This window comes from Bufo bufo, chromosome 2 (assembly GCF_905171765.1).
Source record: "Bufo bufo chromosome 2, aBufBuf1.1, whole genome shotgun sequence".
Taxonomy (NCBI): Eukaryota; Metazoa; Chordata; class Amphibia; order Anura; family Bufonidae; genus Bufo; species Bufo bufo.
The window spans coordinates 239,524,203-239,542,144 of record NC_053390.1 but is presented as its reverse complement, the minus strand read 5'-3'; the positions used below and the strand labels follow the sequence as shown (position 1 = coordinate 239,542,144).

The 17,942-nt window shown below is 40.9% G+C and overlaps 1 protein-coding gene across 1 annotated transcript in view; it reads left to right on the top strand.

Annotated features, from left to right (window-relative positions):
• Positions 1-17,942, top strand: part of GALNT9 (polypeptide N-acetylgalactosaminyltransferase 9) — an 832,217-nt gene that overhangs the window by 256,047 nt on the left and 558,228 nt on the right. The window contains exon 3 of the mRNA XM_040416273.1: positions 8,485-8,651. Within this exon, the coding sequence (XP_040272207.1) occupies positions 8,485-8,651 (167 nt within the window). The remainder of the gene's footprint in view (positions 1-8,484; positions 8,652-17,942) is intronic.

Below are 17,942 nucleotides of genomic sequence, written 5' to 3'. Positions count from 1 at the left end.
TGGGTAGGTAGAGTGGCATATTTTCAAATGATGACACTCCCCAAATTTATTTACATATTTCGAGCCCTCCCGATTCCAATCCCTATGACATTCTTTAAAAAAGCACAGATGACCTTGGGTAGATACATTTGGGGTCCGACCAAGCCGAGAGTAGCACGGACACTATTATCCAAAAAGAAGCAAGCGGGCGGACTAGGCCTCCCAGATATTAGAGATTATTTTCAAGCAGTGGCGCTCTCCTTTGCCCGTGAATGGTGGTCCCCGGATGACAATAAGGCCTGGATCCAGATTGAACAACACACCATAAAAAGAGCTTCATTGAAGGATTACCTGATCCATCTATTGTGGAGTTCAACAGGGCCTAGTGGAGGTCTATTGACAATGAGACTAGTTAGCAGCCTGTGGTCCTCCATACATAAAATGCAGAGTGATAAGGTGGCCACTCTCCTCCCACAAGCCACTTTAGAAACAATAGAACTGACTATCCCTGACATCAACTTGACGGTCTGGCGAGAGAGGGGAATCACTTCTGTCTCTCAGATTATGTCGAATGGCTGTCTTCTCCCCTTTGAATCCATCCATCGCCTGTTCACGTTGCCGCATACAGAATTCTACAACTTCCTTAGAATCAGACATTTTATTACCAAGATCACACAAAGCCCACCCTCCATAAATTCCGATATATGGAGACTGTTCCACTCTCCATCTCTTTTTAAAAAGCATACTACGCGTTATGTGTATGATGTTCTGGGGGAAAAAGCTACTTTTACCAAAACTTTACCTATCAAAAAATGGGAAACAGAATTGGGGGAAACCTTTCTAGATACACATTGGTCTCAAGCTATTAGATTCCTAACATCCAATTTCAAATGTGTCTCCCACTACGAAGCAGGGCTGAAGACCCTCTTGCATTGGTACTTCACTCCACAGAGACTAAGCAGAATTTACCCTTCATCCTCCCCACAATGCTGGAGGGAATGTGGAGCTAAAGGCTCATTACTCCATATATTATGGACATGCCCCACACTTACCCCATACTGGCGCAGTGTTTTTGATCTGATCACGGAGATAACCACCCAGGTTGTTGACCCCCCATCCTGAACTGGCTCTCTTATTTTTAGGCATACACAATATCCCCCCTGAAAGCAGGAACCTAGTTGGACACATCCTACTTAGTGCTAAATTGGTTATCACACGTTATTGGAAACAAACAGTTTCGCCAAATATAGCAGAGGTTATTCTAGAGATTAACAAATCCTGTAGGTATGAAAGTCTAATACCCTACACGATTATACCCCTAAAATCTAGGCTACTCACCTGGAGCCCATGGCTCAAGAACTCTAACTACTCAACCTGAACCATAGAAGATCCCTAGGCCTGAATTGAAAACTTGAACTTAGCAACACGAACAAGGTAGAAGGGCCCTTTGAATCAAGACAAACTGAGATTAGACTACCTCACTTTCCCCTCTTTCCCTCCTGGTCTTCCCTCTCCCTTTTTTACCCTTTTATATTTTGATATTAAGGTCCAAATGTTGAGGACCGTACTCTTATACTATTATGCAAACTGCAAAACATTGTTGTATACAAATGTTTTTCCAGCAAGCCTATTGTATAGGCGTATATTGTTATGTTTTCTAATTTTGCAAACTATGGCTCAACTTGCCAACCATTGAAAATACTAATAAAAAAGATTTACTCTAAACCCCCTTAATGACCAGACCACTTTTTACAATTCTGCACTACACTACTTTCACGGTTTATTGTTCGGTCATACAATTTACCACCCAAATGAATTTTACCTCCTTTTCTTCTCACTAATAGAGCTTTCATTTGGTGGTATTTCATTGCTGCTGACATTTTAACTTTTTTTGATATTAATCGAAATTGACCGAAATTTTTGCAAAAAAATAAAAATTTTCACTTTCTGTTGCAAATTTTTTCAAATATAACTACATTTCTATATAAATTCTTCTCTAAATTTATTGTTCTACATGTCTTTGAAAAAAATGCAATAAGTGTATATTTATTGGTTTGGGTAAACTATGGTGCAAAAATGTGAATTTACGCACTTTGACTTTCTGAGCACCTGTCCGCGGATCCGCAAAACACATACGGACGTCTGAATGGAGCCTTACAGGGGGGTGATCAATGACAGGGGGGTGATCAGGGAGTCTATATGGGGTGATCAGGGGTTAATAAGTGACAGGGGGGGTGTAGTGTAGTGTGGTGATTGATGCTACTTACAGAGCTGCCTGTGTCCTCTGGTGGTCGATCCAAGCAAAAGGGACCACCAGAGGACCAGGTAGCAGGTATATCAGACACTGTTAACAAAACAGGGTCTGATATACCTTTCAGTGGTTAAAAAAATCGCATCTACAGCCTGCCAGCGAATGATCGCCGCTGGCAGGCTGTAGATCAGCTCGTTTACCTTCCGATCCTGTGAACGCGCGCTCCTGTGTGCGCGCATTCACAGGAGATCTCGCGTCTCGCGAGATGATGCGCTGATGCATCAAGGAGGAACAAACTGACCGCCCGCAGGACGCATCCCTGTGTTAGGCGGTCGGGAGGAGGTTAAGATGTATTGGCTCTATCGTGTGAGACTTCAGTGAATTAATTTGGTATTCATTTCTTCATCTTTAAAAACATAAAAAATATGGAATTCGAAGTCAGGTTTGGTACTGGCTGGTACATAGTAACATAGTTTATAAGGCCGAAAAAAGACATCTGTTCATCTAGTTCGGCCTGTTATCCTGCAAGTTGATCCAGAGGAAGGCAAAAAAAAAACTGAGGTAGAAGTCAATTTCCCCCACTTAAGGGGAAAAAAAATTCCTTCCCGACTCCAATCAGGCAATCATAATAACTCCCTGGATCAACGACCCCTCTCTAGTAGCTATAGCCTGTAATATTATTACACTCCAGAAATACATCCAGGCCCCTCTTGAACTCTTTTAGTGAATTCACCATCACCACCTCCTTAGGCAGAGTTTAAAAGTCTCACTGCTCTTACCGTAAAGAATCCTCTTCTATGATTGTGTACAAACCTTCTATCCTCCAGACGCAGAGGATGTCCCCTCGTCACAGTCACAGTCCTGGGGATAAATAGATGATGGGAGAGATCTCTATACTGACCCCTGATATATTTATACATAGTTATTAGATCTCCCCTCAGTCGTCTTTTTTCAAAAGGGAATAACCCTAATTTTAATAATCTATCAGGGTACTGTAGTCCACCCGTTCCAGTTATTACTTTAGTTGCCCTCCTCTGAACCCTCTCCAGCTATGTCTGCCTTGTTCACAGGAGCCCAGAACTGTACACAGTACTCCATGTGTGGTCTGACTAGTGATTTGTAAAGTGGCAGGACTATGTTCTCATCACGGACAGCTATGCCCCTTTTGATGCAACCCATTATCTTATTGGCCTTGGCAGCAGCTGCCTGACACTGGTTTCTACAGCTTAGTTTGCTGTTCACTAAAATTCCTAGGTTCTTTTCCATGTCAGTGTTACCCAGTGTTTTACCATTTAGTATGTACGGGTGACTTGTATTATTCCTTCCCATGTGCATAACCTTACATTTGTCAGTCTGCCACTTCTCTGCCCAAGCCTACAATCTATCCAGATCCCTCTGTAGCAGTATACTATATTCTTCCATGTCAATTACTTTACACAGTTTAGTGTCATCTGCAAAAATTGATATTTTACTGGGCAAGCCTTCTACAAGATCATTAATAAATATATTGAAGAGGATAGGGCCCAATACTGACCCCTGAGGTACTCCACTAGTGTCAGTGACCTAATCTGAGTGTGTACCGTTAATAACCACCCTCTGTTTTCTATCACTCAGCCAGTTACTTACCCACATACAGACGTTTTCTCCCAGTCCGAGCATTCTCATTTTATATACTAACCTTTTATGCGGTACAGTGTCAAATGCTTTGGAGAAGTCCTGATATACGACATCTATTGATTCGCCGCTGTCAAGTCTAAAACTTACCTCCTCATAGAAACTGATTAAATTAGTTTGACATGACCGATCCCTCACGAAGCCATGCTGATATGGTGTTATTTGATTATTTTCATTGAGGTACTCCAAGATAGCATCTCTTAGAAAACCTTCAAACTGTTTTCCCACGATAGATGTTAAACTTACCGGCCTTTAGTTTACAGGCTCTGTTTTTGGACCCTTTTTAAATATTGGCACCACATTTGCTATGCGCAAATCCTGTGGAACACTCCCTGTCAGTATAGAGTCCCTAAATACCTGAAATAAAGGTCTGGCTATTACATTACTTAATTCTCTTAGGATACGGGGGTGTATGCCATCTAGTCCTGGCGATTTGTCTATTTTAAGCTTTTTAACACGACGCTGTACTTCTTCCTGGGTCAGACAGGGCACTTTTAATGGGGAATTTACTTTTACATTCTGCATTTCATCTAAGTTTATTTTCTTCAGTGAATACAGTGGGGAAAAAAAAATTAATAGCTTTGCTTTCTCCTCATCGCTCTCCTCAACTCTCCCCTCATTACTCTGTAAAGTGTCGACACCTTCAGATTTATACTTTTACTATTTATATAATTGAAAAACATTTTAGGGTTAGTGTTACTCTCTTTGGCAATTAATCTCTCGATCTCTAGTTTGGCAGCTTTTATTTGTTTTATACATATTCTATTTTTTCCCTTATAGTTTTTCAGTGCTTCTTCGCACATTGTTTTTTTTCTTGTTCCTTAACCTTTTATTCCCATAAGGTTTTAGGATAGATTTTAGAATGCTTTTAAAAATATCCCATTTTGTGGCTGTATTTTTATTTTTGAGGACTTTGTCCCAGTTAGTAGGCCTATGGCCTCTCTTAGTTGGCTAAATTTAGCTTTTTTGAAGTTCGGTGTTTTTGTTCCTCCATAAAAAAACACTCTTTTGAATGACAATTGGAAGGTTGTTACTTTATGGTAACTATTTCCCAGGTGTCCCCCAACCTGCACATCTGTTGTTCTGTCAGGTCAATTGGTTAATACTAAGTCCAGTATGGCTGTCCCTCTAGTCAGGTCCTTAACAAGTTAGGAAAGGTAATTGCCTTTTGTTATTGCTAAGAACCTGTTTCCTTTATGAGAAGTACAGGTTTCAGTTTCCCAGTCTATATCTGGGTAGTTAAAGTCCCCCATAATAACAACCTCATTATGATCTGTCGCCTCATCTATCTCGTTTAGTAGTAGATTTTCTGTGGACTCTGGTATACTAGGTGGTTTATAATAAACTCCTATTAGTATTTTATTATTATTTTTGCCTCCATGTATTTCTACCCACAGTGACTCCACATTAGACAAGACTTTACATAAAGGCAGACCCCTCCCCCTCTCCGGTTTTGACGATAATTTCTAAACAGACTAACACTGTACATTAACTGCCCAGTCATAGCTATCATCCAGCCATGTCTCAGTTATTCCCACTATATCATAGTCCTCCTCACACATCACTAATTCCAGTTCACCAGTTTTATTAGTCAGGCTTTTGGCATTAGTATACATACAATTAAGAGGTTTATTTATGTATATTTCCCCCAATACAGCTGCCCCTTCCCCATTAATGTGCAGCCCATCCCTACGATAGAACCTGTAGCCAACAGAGAAGTTGGCCCAGTTCTCCAGGAACCCAAACCCCTCCTTCCTACACCAGTTCTTGAGCCACTTGTTTACCTCCATAATCTCCTGCTGCCTTTCTTGTGTGGCTCGTGGTACAGGTAGTATTTCGGAAAGCACTACCTTTGAGGTCCCTGCCCTAAGCTTGTGACCTAAATCCCTAAAATAATTTTTAAGGACGCTCCACCTACCTTTAACTTTCTCATTGGTTCCGATATGGACCATGACTGCTGGTTTTTCTCCAGCCCCTCCCAGTAATCTGTCAACCTGATCCGCGATGTACCGAACTCGAGCACCAGGAAGACAACAAACGGTTCGATGATCACGGTCTTTGTGACAGATCGCCCTATCTGTACCCCTAATAATAGAGTCTCCCACTACCAGCACCTATTTGTCCTGCCCTTCTCTCCTGGCCTCCTGCTTACTAGAGCCAACATTCCCCTTACTGGCAGAGGAAGTGTCTGGCTGCAGCAGTGCTCTCTCTGAACTGACATCCCCCTCATCTTCCAACCTTGCAAACTTGTTGGTGTGTGTCAGATCAGGGCTAGCATCCTTGGCACTCTTCCCTCTACCCTGCTTTCTGTTACCCAGCCAGCTCCCTCACTTTCCTCCGCCTCCTCGCTACCACCCTCCCCCACATCTGCTCTATAGGAGTGCTTGCTCAGTGAAAAGCAAACTCTTTTCTAAATTGTCAATGCCTCTCAGTGTTGAAATTCGCCTGTTTAGATACTCGATGTGCGATTCCAAACGGGTAATTTGCTCACATTTTGAACAAAGATATGCACCCTCAAACGGCTGTTCCAGGACTGCATACATAAGACAAGATGTGCACTGGACTGCGATATCAATAATGGAACACATACTAAAAGCAGATTATGCAAGAAAAGAGAAAAATACGATATGGTGCAGTGATAAGTATATAACTTACTGTAGTCCCTGAAACTCCCTCACATAATCTAAAGTCACACACTTAATACAAACACACACTTGCTAACAAACTTGCGTTGTTTGTCAGCTTGTATAGAGTGCAGCATTCAAACCAGATTGCTTTTTTCCCCTCCGGGTTCAAAGGACTGAGCTTCCTTTAAAACTGGCTATTTAACTTCTCCTAATTAGACAGCAACACCCTAATTACCCACCTGTGCGACATCCTAGAGAAGGAATAGAGAAAAAAAATATGTACTCACAGTATACTCTCAGCTGCTTTGCAATAAACCTGGCAGCAAATGAAAGTCACAGTGTTTAAACTAGATTACACTGCTCTGACATGGTATATAGTGCAATAAAGTCAGGCAAAGTCACTCAGCAATGCACACAAATAATTTAGTTCTCACAGATACTCACTCACGTAATCTAAAGTCACACACTTAAGGCTGGGTTCACAAGGGTGTCACGTTTTGGCTCAGGATGCGTCCCGGGTGCACGTGCATGATAAAAAACTGAATGTGGTACCCAGACCTGAACTTTTTCACTGAAGTTCAGGTTTGTGTTGAAGGTTGTGTATATGTAATTAATAGCATTCTTTAATACAGAATGCTTAGTAGAAGGTCAATTGAGGGTTAAAAAAAAAAAAAAAAAAAATTAACTCACCTCCTCTAATTGATCGCGTAGCTGCCGGTCTCCTGTTCTTTCTTTAGGACCTGTCAAAGGACCTGTGGTGACGTCACTGAGCTCATCACATGGTCCATCACCATGGTGATGGATCATGTGATGTATTATGTGATGAGCACAGTGATGTCACCACAGGTCCTTTGACAGGTCCTGATGAAAAAACAGGAGACCGGCAGCTACAAGATCAATTGGAGCAGGTGAGTTAATTTTTATTTATTTTTTTAACCCTCAATTGACCTTCTACTAAGAATTCTGTATTGAAGAATGCTATTATTTTCCCTTATGACCATGTTATAATGGAAAATAATACAGTGAATAGACTTTTATCTTAGCAACCATGTGTGAAAATCGCACCACATCCGCACTTGCTTGCGGATGCTTGCGATTTTCACGCAGCCCCATTCACTTCTATGGGGCCTGCGTTGCGTGAAAAACGCACAATATAGAGCATGCTGCGATTTTCACATAACGCACAAGTGATGCGTGAAATCACCGCTCATGTGTACAGCCCCATAGAAATGAATGGGTCTGGATTCAGTGCAGGTGCAATGCGTTCACCTCACGCATTGCACCCGCGTGGAAATCTCGCCCGTGTGAACCCAGCCTTAATACAAAAACACACACTTGCTAACAAACAATAGAATGCTCACAAACTTGTGTTGTTTGTCAGCTTGTATAAGTGCAGCTCTCAAACCAGATAGCTCCCCCCCCTCCCCCCTGGGTTAATTGAAAAACTCACCTGTGCAAAGCGTTCTGTTTCTGGACTGGCAGTGTGCTGTGGCATCTATATGCAATTCCATTCAATGTGCCCAGTGATGACCTATACAGGAGCATCACTGAGACCACTGATAGACTGGTAATGCTGACATGCATGTAGATGGCACTTCCTATTTCCAGTCCAGCTGGTATCAGAGTTGATGAAGATGGGAGCTTGGGACTGGATCTGAATGCTCTGAACACATTAGTTATTTCATTTTTACTTTTTACACCATGCCTGGCCCCTGGCCATTGGTTCACAATCTCAGAGAATCCCCAAATGTGAAGATAACATATGTACAAGAATTTGGGTCAAATTATAAGTGAGTGAGAAAAAAGAAATTAGATATGGGATTGTAGATAAATATGAGAAAATCGTATATAACAGCTTTTAAAGCATTTACTGTGCTTGCATTAGGTTTGCTTGCATTAGGTGTGAATAGTCCAGATCCAACCATATGACATTTACTTTCTCTTTTTTAACAGGTGTAAACAGATGAATTATCCAGATGATCTGCCACAGATTGCTGTGGTCTTTATTTTTGTAAATGAAGCTTTGTCTGTTATCCTACGTTCAGTACACAGTGTGGTCAACCATACTCCATCTCATCTACTCAAAGAGATCATCCTAGTGGATGACAACAGTGACAACGGTAGGTGAAACTGTTAATAAGAGAAACACTATCCTACTTTTTAACATATAGGGGGAGATTTATAAAAAAAAGTGTAAAGAAAAACTGCCTTAGTTGCCCATAGCAACCAATCAGATTCCACATTTCATTTTCTAGGAGCTTTCTAGGAGTTTTCCTTTACATCGATTTTAATAAATCTGCCCCATAATGTTTTCTTTCTAGTATTTTTGATCTAATATAAAAAAAAATCTGAATTCTTACTAAACGTGAACTATCTTATGTATGTATATAATCATAATGTGGACTTGTGCTAAACAGTCATTGAAACCAGAAAAAGTTTATAGTTTTCATTGCTGGCTGGATTCAGAGAATGGAAAAGTCTTGCTCAATTTATTTATTTTTTCTACTATTTTTCTGATTTTACGATTGTCATTAAACTAGTTTATCATGTACAGCAAAGTTACTGTTCATGACTAAACATACAACAAAACATATATGCCTGGAGTTCAAAACCTTTATATTATAATTTTTTTTTATCTACCATGGGGCTATAAAATATTTTCGAAATATCGTATAGATAAATTTTTTACTAGGATGTGTCATCACTTGCTGATCTGTGGGGTCCATCTGCTGGGACCCCCGTGATTCTTAGAATTAAGGAGCAACCGTCCGCATTAGTCATTGTAGTTTACAGGTTTTTTTTTTCTTTGTACTGACCATGACCCGCTTAGCAGGGATTCTCAATAAAATCTAGTTCACTTGAATGGAGCTGTAGTGTTCAGCTGCTGTACAAGGGACCATGATTTATTTATTTGGATCAGAAGTATCTTAGATCAGAGATCAGACCACCACTAATTATAATGTTATGCATATCTTACTAATATGCAATAACATTACATACAGTACATAAAAGGAATATACCTTTAAATAAATGAACACTATAAACCCTCCATAGTAACATATGGGATCATTTATCAAATTGGTGTAAAATAGAACTGGCTTAGTTGCCCATAGTAACCAATCAGATTCCTCCTTTCATTTTCCAAAGGAGCTGTCCAAAATGAAAGGTGGTATCTGATGTTGGCTACTATGGGCAATTAAGCCAGTTCTACTTTATACCAGTTTGGTAGAGGACCTCATAGTTGATAAAGCTGAAAACATCCGTCCATCCAGTTCAGCTTGTTCACCCGCAAGTTGATCCAGAGTAAGGCTACTTTCACACTTGCGTTCAGAGCGGATTCGTCTGGTGTCTGCACAGACGGATCCGCTCCTATAATGCAAACGTTGGGATCCATTCAGAACGGATCCGTCTGCATTATAGTTCCGAAAAAAATTCTAAGTGTGAAAGTTAGTCAGACGGATCCGTCAAGACTTTACATTGAAAGTCAATGGGGGACGGATCCGTTTGAAATTACACCATATTGTGTCAACTTCAAACGGATCCGTCCCCATTGACTTACATTGTACGTCTGGACGGATCCGTTTGGCTCCGCACGGCCAGGCGGACACCCGAACGCTGCAAGCTGCGTTCGAATGTCCGCCTGCTGAGCGGAACGGAGACCAAGCGGAGCCATCCTGATGCATTCTGAGCGGATCCGCATCCACTCAGAATGCATTGGGGCTCTACGGATCCGTTCAGGGCCGCTTGTGAGAGCCTTCAAACGGAGCTCACAAGCGGAACTCCGAACGCTAGTGTGAGAGTAGCCTAAGGCAAAAAAAAACTGTGAGGTAGAAGCCAATTTTCCTAATTTTAGGGAAAAACATTCCTTCCCAACTCCAATCTTTCAGAATAACTCCCTGGATCAACGGTAACTATAACCTGTAATATTATTACCCTCCAGAAATACATCCAGGCCCCTCTTGAACTCTTTTAGTGAACTCACCATCACCACCTCCTCAGGTTCCATAGTCTCACTGCTCTTACCCTAAAGAATCCTCTTCTATGTTTGTGTACAAACCTTCTTTCCTCTAGACGCAGAGAATGTTCCCTCGTCACAGTCACAGTCCTGGGTATAAATAGACCATGGGACATATCTCTGTACTGACCCCTGATATAGTTATACATGGCAATTAGATCCTATCTATCTATCTATCTATCTTTTATTTTCTCGTTGTGGTAAGTGGAAAAATCTCCCTTACCCACAGCCATTGCTTTTTAAGAGCTTTTCAGACAACAATCTCTAGTTTGCAAAATTACAAATCAAACCATCAAGTGATAGTTTGTACTCAGTGGCATATCACTTCAACATATTATCGAATTTCTCAAGTTGTCCCATGCTCATTGTAAAAGAAAAAAAAAAAGAAAAACTCAGTTTGAGATTTATGCGTTGGACAGATCGCTTTTATCTATAAACCACTAAATTTAATTAATGTTTTTTGCAAGTTAGATGATTTACCTAATCCAGGTAGTAAATATTAATTTCTGAAACTGGCGACTTCACAAGCTAGGGAGATACAATTAATGTAATAGCAGGAATTGTTAACGTATTTAATTGAGGGAGTTCTATTTCTTGCTATGATCACTACAGATATGAAAATATTGTTCTCATATAGCAATTCTGCCAAAAGCAGACTATTGATTTTCTTTTCCATTTATTAAGTGGCACAGATTTTTCAACTAAAAGCTGTTATTCTGTGTCTTAGTCGTTGCCATTAGTGTTGATCGAGCACCATAGTGCTCGGGGGCTCGGGCCGAAGACATCGGAATGCTCGGTTGTTCTACCAAGCACACAAGCACAATGGAAGTCAATGGGAGAACCAGAGTATTAACCCCTTATGGACCGGGCATATTTTCACCTTACGGACCAGGCCATTTTTTGCAAATCTGACCAGTGTCACTTTATGTGTGAATAACTTTAAAACGCTTTGACTTTTCAGGCCATTTTGAGATTGATTTTTCATCACATATTGTACTTCATGACACTGGTAAAATGGAGTAAAAAAAAATCATTTTTATTTATAAAAAAAATACCAAATTTACAAATAATTTGGAAAATTAGCAAATTTCCAAGTTTCAATTTCTCTACTTCTATAATACATAGTAATACCTCCAAAAATAGTTATTACTTTACATTCCCCATATGTCTGCTTTATGTTTGGATCATTTTGGGAATGCCATTTTATTTTTTGGGGACATTACAAGGCTTAGAAATTTTCCAAAACCCACTTTTTAAGGACCAGTTCAGGTCACTTTGTGATGCTTACATAATAGAAACCACCCAAAAATTATTTTACAAACTTTGTTAACCTTTTAGGTGTTCCACAAGAGTTATTGGCAAATGGAGATGAAATTTCAGAATTTAATTTTTTGGGCAAATTTTCCATTTTAATCCATTTTTTTTCCAGTAACAAAGCAAGGGCTAACAGCCAAACAAAACTCAATATTTATTGCCCTGATTCTGTAGTTTATAGAAACACCCCATATGTGGTTGTAAACTGCTGTATGTCCAAACGGAATGGCGCACAAGGAAAGGAACGCCATATGGTTTCTGGAAGGCAGATTTTGATGGCCTTTTTTCTTTACACCATGTCCCATTTGAAGAAGCCCTGATGCACCTCTAGAGTAGAAATTCCATAAAAGTGACCACATCTAAGAAACTATACCCCTAAAGGTATTCAAAAATGATTTTACAAGCTTTATTAACCCTCTAGACGTTCCATAAGATTTAATGGAAATGGAGATAAAATTTCTGAATTTCACTTTTTTGGAAGATTTTCTATTTTAATAATTTTTTTCCAGTAGCAAAGCAAGGGTTAACAGCCAAACAAAACTCAACATTCATTACTCTGATTCTGCAGTTTACAGAAACAACCCATATGTGGTCGTAAACTGCTGTACGGGCACACAGCAGGGCGCAGAAGGAAAGGAACTCCATTTGGTTTTTGGAAGGCAGATCTTGCTGGATTGGTTGTTAGACACCATGTCCCATTTGAACCCCCCTGATGCACCCCTAGAGTAGAAACTCCAAAAAAGTGACCCCTTTTTGGAAACTACAGGATAAGATGGCAGTTTTGTTGGTACTATTTTAGGGTAAATATGATTTTTGGTTGCTCTACATTACACTTTTTGTGAGGCAAAGTAACTAAAAATAGAAATTCTGAAATTTCATCTCCATTTGCCATTAACTCTTGTGGAACACTTAAAGGGTTAACAAAGTTTGTAAAATCAGTTTTGAATACCTTGAGGGTAGGGATCAACCGATATTGATTTTTTAGGGCCGATACCGATAATTTGTGAACTTTCATGCCGATAGCCGATAATTTATACCGATATTCTGGGAATTTTCATTTTTGAAAAAAAAAAAAATCCTACACAAATCTGCTGAAAATTAATATGTTTATTGTTAACATGTATTTTTTTTTGTAAATCTTTATTTTTCATTTATACTTAATATTTTGGTGTTTTATTTTTTTACTAACTTTTAGCCACCTTAGGGACTAGAACCCTTGTCCTATTCACCCTGATAGATCTCTATCAGGGTGAATAGGAGCTCACACTGTCCCTGCTGCTCTGTGCTTTGTGCACACAGCAGCATGGAGCTTACCATGGCAGCCAGGGCTTCAATAGCGTCCTGGCTGCCATGGTAACCGATCGGAGCACCAGACTTACACTGCTGGGGCTCCGATTGGAGGAGCAGGGGAGAGGGGATCCTGTGGCCACTGCCACCAATGATTAATACTGGGGGGGCGCACTGCACCACCAATGTTTTTAATACGGTGGTGGGGGTGGGGGGGCGCACTGCGCCACCAATTATTAATACTGGGGGGCTTGGGGGGGCGCACTGCGCCACCAATGAAGATAAATCTCTCATTTATTCATATACAGGAGGCGGGAGCTGGCTGCAGAATCACATAGCCGTCTCCCGAACTCTATGAGCGGTAGCTGCGATCCGCGGCACCTGAGGGGTTAACTACCGCAGATCGCAGCTATTGCTCATAGAGGTTGGGAGCCGGCTATGTGATTCTGCAGCCAGCTCCCGCCTCCTGTATATGAATGAATGAGAGAGTTATCTTCATTGGTGGCGCAGTTGCCATAGCCCCGCCCCTCCTCTTGTCCTCCTTCCTCTCATTGGCGGTAGCAGCACAGGGGGAGGGAGACACTGCTTCCTTCTCCCCTGTGCTGCTGAGGGAACACGGAGAGCGCTAACAGCAGCGCGATCTGTGTTCCCAATACGTTATCGGAGTATCGGCAAAATAAATGCCGATACCGATAACAGTCAAAATCCTGAATATCGGCCGATAATATAGGTAAAACCGATAATCGGTCGATCCCTACTTGAGGGGTGTAGTTTCTTATATGGGGTCACTTTTTGGAGTTTATACTCTAGGGGTGCATCGGGGGGGGCTTCAAATGGGACATGGTGTCAAAAAACCAGTCCAACAAAAACTGCCTTCCGAAAACCATATGGCGTTCCTTTCCTTCTGCACCCTGTCGTGTGGCCATACAGCAGTTTCCGACCATATATGGGGTATTTCTGTAAACTACAGAATCAGGGAAATAAATATAGAGTTTTTTTTGGCTGTTAACCCTTGCTTTGTTACTGGAAAAAATGGATTAAAATGGAAAATTTGCCAAAAAAATAGATGTTTTTGCACCGTTTTTATTTTTTATTATTTACAACGTTTATCTGACAGGTTAGATCATGTGCTATTTTTATAGAGCAGGTTGTTACGGATGCAGGGATACCTAATATGTTAACTTTTTTTAATTTATTAAAATTTTACACTATCATTTTTGGGCGATTGTCTTAGTTAGGGTCTCATTTTTTGTAGGATAAGATGACGGTTTGATTGGTATGATTTTGGGGTGTGTATACCTTTTTTCTCGCTTGCTATTACACTTTTTGAGACGTAAGGTGACAAAAAAATTGCTTTTACCTGTGGGGTTAGGTCATGTGATATTTTTATAGAGCAGATTCTTACGGACGCAGCGATACCTAATATGCATACTTGAAACAAAAAAAATAATCAAGTTTTAGTGTCTCCATAGTCTGAGAGCCATAGTTTTTTCATTTTTTAGGCGATTGTCTCAGGTTGGGTATCATTTTTGCGGGATGAGATTACGGTTAGATTTGCACTATTTTGGGGTGCATATGACTTTTTCGTCGCTTGCTATTACAATTTTTGTGATGTAAGTTAACAAAAAAAATAGCTTTTTTGACACCGTTTTTATTTAATTATTTTACAGTGTTCACCTGAGGGGTTAGGTCATGTGGTATTTTTATAGAGCAGGTTCTTACGGATGTGGCAATACCTAATGTGTATACCTTTTTTTATGTATTTAGGTTTTACACAATAATATCATTTTTAAAACAAAAAAAAACATGTTTTAGTGACTCCATAGTCTGAGAGCCATAGTTTTTTTTATTTTTTGGGCGATTGTCTTATGTGGGGTATCATTTGTTGCGGGATGAGGTGACTGTTAGATTGGCACCACTGTGGGGGTCATACGCCTTTTTGATCGCTTGGTGTTGCACTTTTAGTGATGTAAGGTGACAAAACAAATGGTTTTTTAGCACAGTTTTTATTAAAAATTTTTGACAGTGTTCACCTGAGGGGTTATGTCATATGATATTTTTATACAGCTGGTCGTTGCGGACGTGGCGATACCTAATATGTATATTTTCTTTTATTTTTTTAAGTTTTACACAATAATATGATTTTTTTTTAAATAAATAAAAATGTTTTAGAGTCTCCATAGTCTGAGAGTCATAGTTTTTGTGGGATGAGATGACGGTTAGATTGGCACTATTTTGGGGGGCATATGACTTTTTGATCGCTTGCTATTACACTTTTTGTGATGTAAGGTGACAAAAAATAGCTTTTTTGACACAGTTTTTATTTTTTATTTTTTACGGTGATTACCTCAGGGTTTAGGTCATGTGGTATTTTTATAGAGCAGGTTCATACCTAATATGTAAACTTTTTTTTTTTACGTTTAACATAAAGCATTTTTGAAACAAAAAAATCATGTTTTAGTCTGAGAGCCATATTTCTTTTATTTTTTGGGCCATTGTCTTATGTAAGGGCTCATTTTTTGCGGGATGAGGTGATAGTTTGATTGGTATTTTTTTGGCGTACATACGACTTTTTTGATCACTTTTATTACCTTTTTTGGGAAGTAAGGTGGGAAAAATTTCAATTTCATCATAGTTTTTATTTTAATTTTTTTATGGCGTTCACCGTGTAGGGAAAGTAACATGACCATTTTATAGCTTAGGTCATTACAGATGCAGTGATATCAAACATGTGTAGGGAATTTTATTAAATTTTTTTAATCAGTGAAAAATGTATTATTATTTTTTTTTTGACCCAGACCCGCTTGGTTCTTGCAGATATAGTGTACTGTACTGTATTTTCACTTTACACTTAGTCTGATCAGACTTCTGCCTTTAGCAGAAGTCTGATCAGCACCATGGAAAGCCGTAAGCCTGTGAAGGTGTCCGGTTGCCATGGTAACCAACACCCACTGCCACAGCAGAGCAGCGGGTGATCCCGTCAAGAATCGGGGCTGAAAAGGCACAGCAGCCCCCGATTGGAGAGGGAGGGAACTCCCTCCCTGTTAACCCCTTCCATACAGTGGTCCCTACGGACCGCAGCATGGAAGGGATTAAATGTCTGACATCTGTGTGATGATGTCAGCCGTTTCAAGCAGAGTGTCAGTCACGGACCGCGGGGATCAGAAAATTCTGAAAGCGCTGCAAACCGCAGGTCTGAATTGACCTGTGGTCTGCAGCGATCGCCGATAAGGGGGGGTCACAGGACCCCCCTCGGCATTGTCAGAGTGCCTGCTGAATGATTTCAGCAGGCACTCTGTTCCGACCACCACCTGCCGCGCGGCGGTGATTGGAAATACACAGGACATGCAAGGGCCTGCTGATCTGACCATCTAAAACATTATGGGCGAGGGCCTGCTGCTGCTATGGTGACTCTAGATAACCTGGGCCCTATCACATGTCCCCGTGATGGCGACGATTCATTTGGATGTCTGCCCTATCAACTTTCAATGTTAGTTTCAGCTCTAAACCGCGGTGACCATGGGTAATGGGGAATCAGCATTTGAATCCGGAGAGGGAGCCTGAGAAACAGCTATGGCTGCCACTTTCAATCAAGGCAGCATGCGCGCAAATTACCTATTAGGCATAATTAGGTGAGGGCCTTCAGGTAAGCTGACCCTGTAAAATATTGCATGTGAGGGACTGCTGGTGAGCTGACCCTCTAAAATATTGTAGGTGAGGGCCTGCAGGTGAGCTGACCCTCTAAAACATGTAGGAAGGAACAAGGGGCCATCATTGAAGGTCGGTATGTGTCACCAAGGTTCCTGGCCTCGGTGAGGCAAGAGCCGTTTTTTCTCAAGTGTCAGTATTGCAGATTGCAGTCTGACACTTCAGCTGTTTAGTATGGCTTTACAGCTGATCTGGGACAGCGTTTACTGGGAGTAGCCAAAGTGCTGGGTGGGTGGCTACTCCGCACGTTTCAGGCCGGGTCTTGGCAGGCTTAAAAAGCAGTCAGCACTATTAGGTGTTGTGGATTTTACCTCCATCTGACAATGAAGCTGTGGAGCCTCTGTGCTGAAGACTGCAAACAGTCGTACAGGCCGCCTGGAAGACTGCCAGTAAACTTTTCTGTGGCTGACCATTCAGCCAGGTCTGAACTGACACCTAGGATTCCAGGTGAACACTGTTTTGTTTTGCTGTGTATGAACAAGCACCAAGACTAGTATGTTTTGCTGAGTGTGAATAAAACACTGAAGTTTGATTTACAACCTGGTTCCTTGCCTCTATACTGCATCCACTAACCTATCTACCAGAGCAAATCCTCACAAACATTATATGCGAGGGCCTGCAGGTGATCTGACCCTCTAAAAAATTATATGCAAGGGCCTGCTGCTGAGCTGGCCCTCTAAAACATTATGGTTGAGGGCCTGCTGCTGAGCTGACCATTAAATTTTTTTACAGTGTTCAAAGCAGGCCGAGTCACCTGAAAATTTCAGCTAGGAATAATGGAATAGGACTCCAGTTCTATTTTGTTGGCTTTCGGAACTGGGGCAATGATTAAGAGGGATGGCCGGGGCATCCGTATTGCGCCGCTAGAGGTGAAATTTTTGGACTGGCGCAAGACGAACCAAAGTGAAAGTATTTCCCAAGAATGTTTTCATTAATCAAAAACGAAAGTCGGAGGTTCGGAGACGATCAGATACCGTCGTAGTGCCGACCATAAAAGATGCCGACCAGCTTCCGGGAAACCAAAGTCTTTGAGTTCCGGGGAGAGTATGGTTGCAAATCTGAAACTTAAAGGAATTGATGGAAGGGC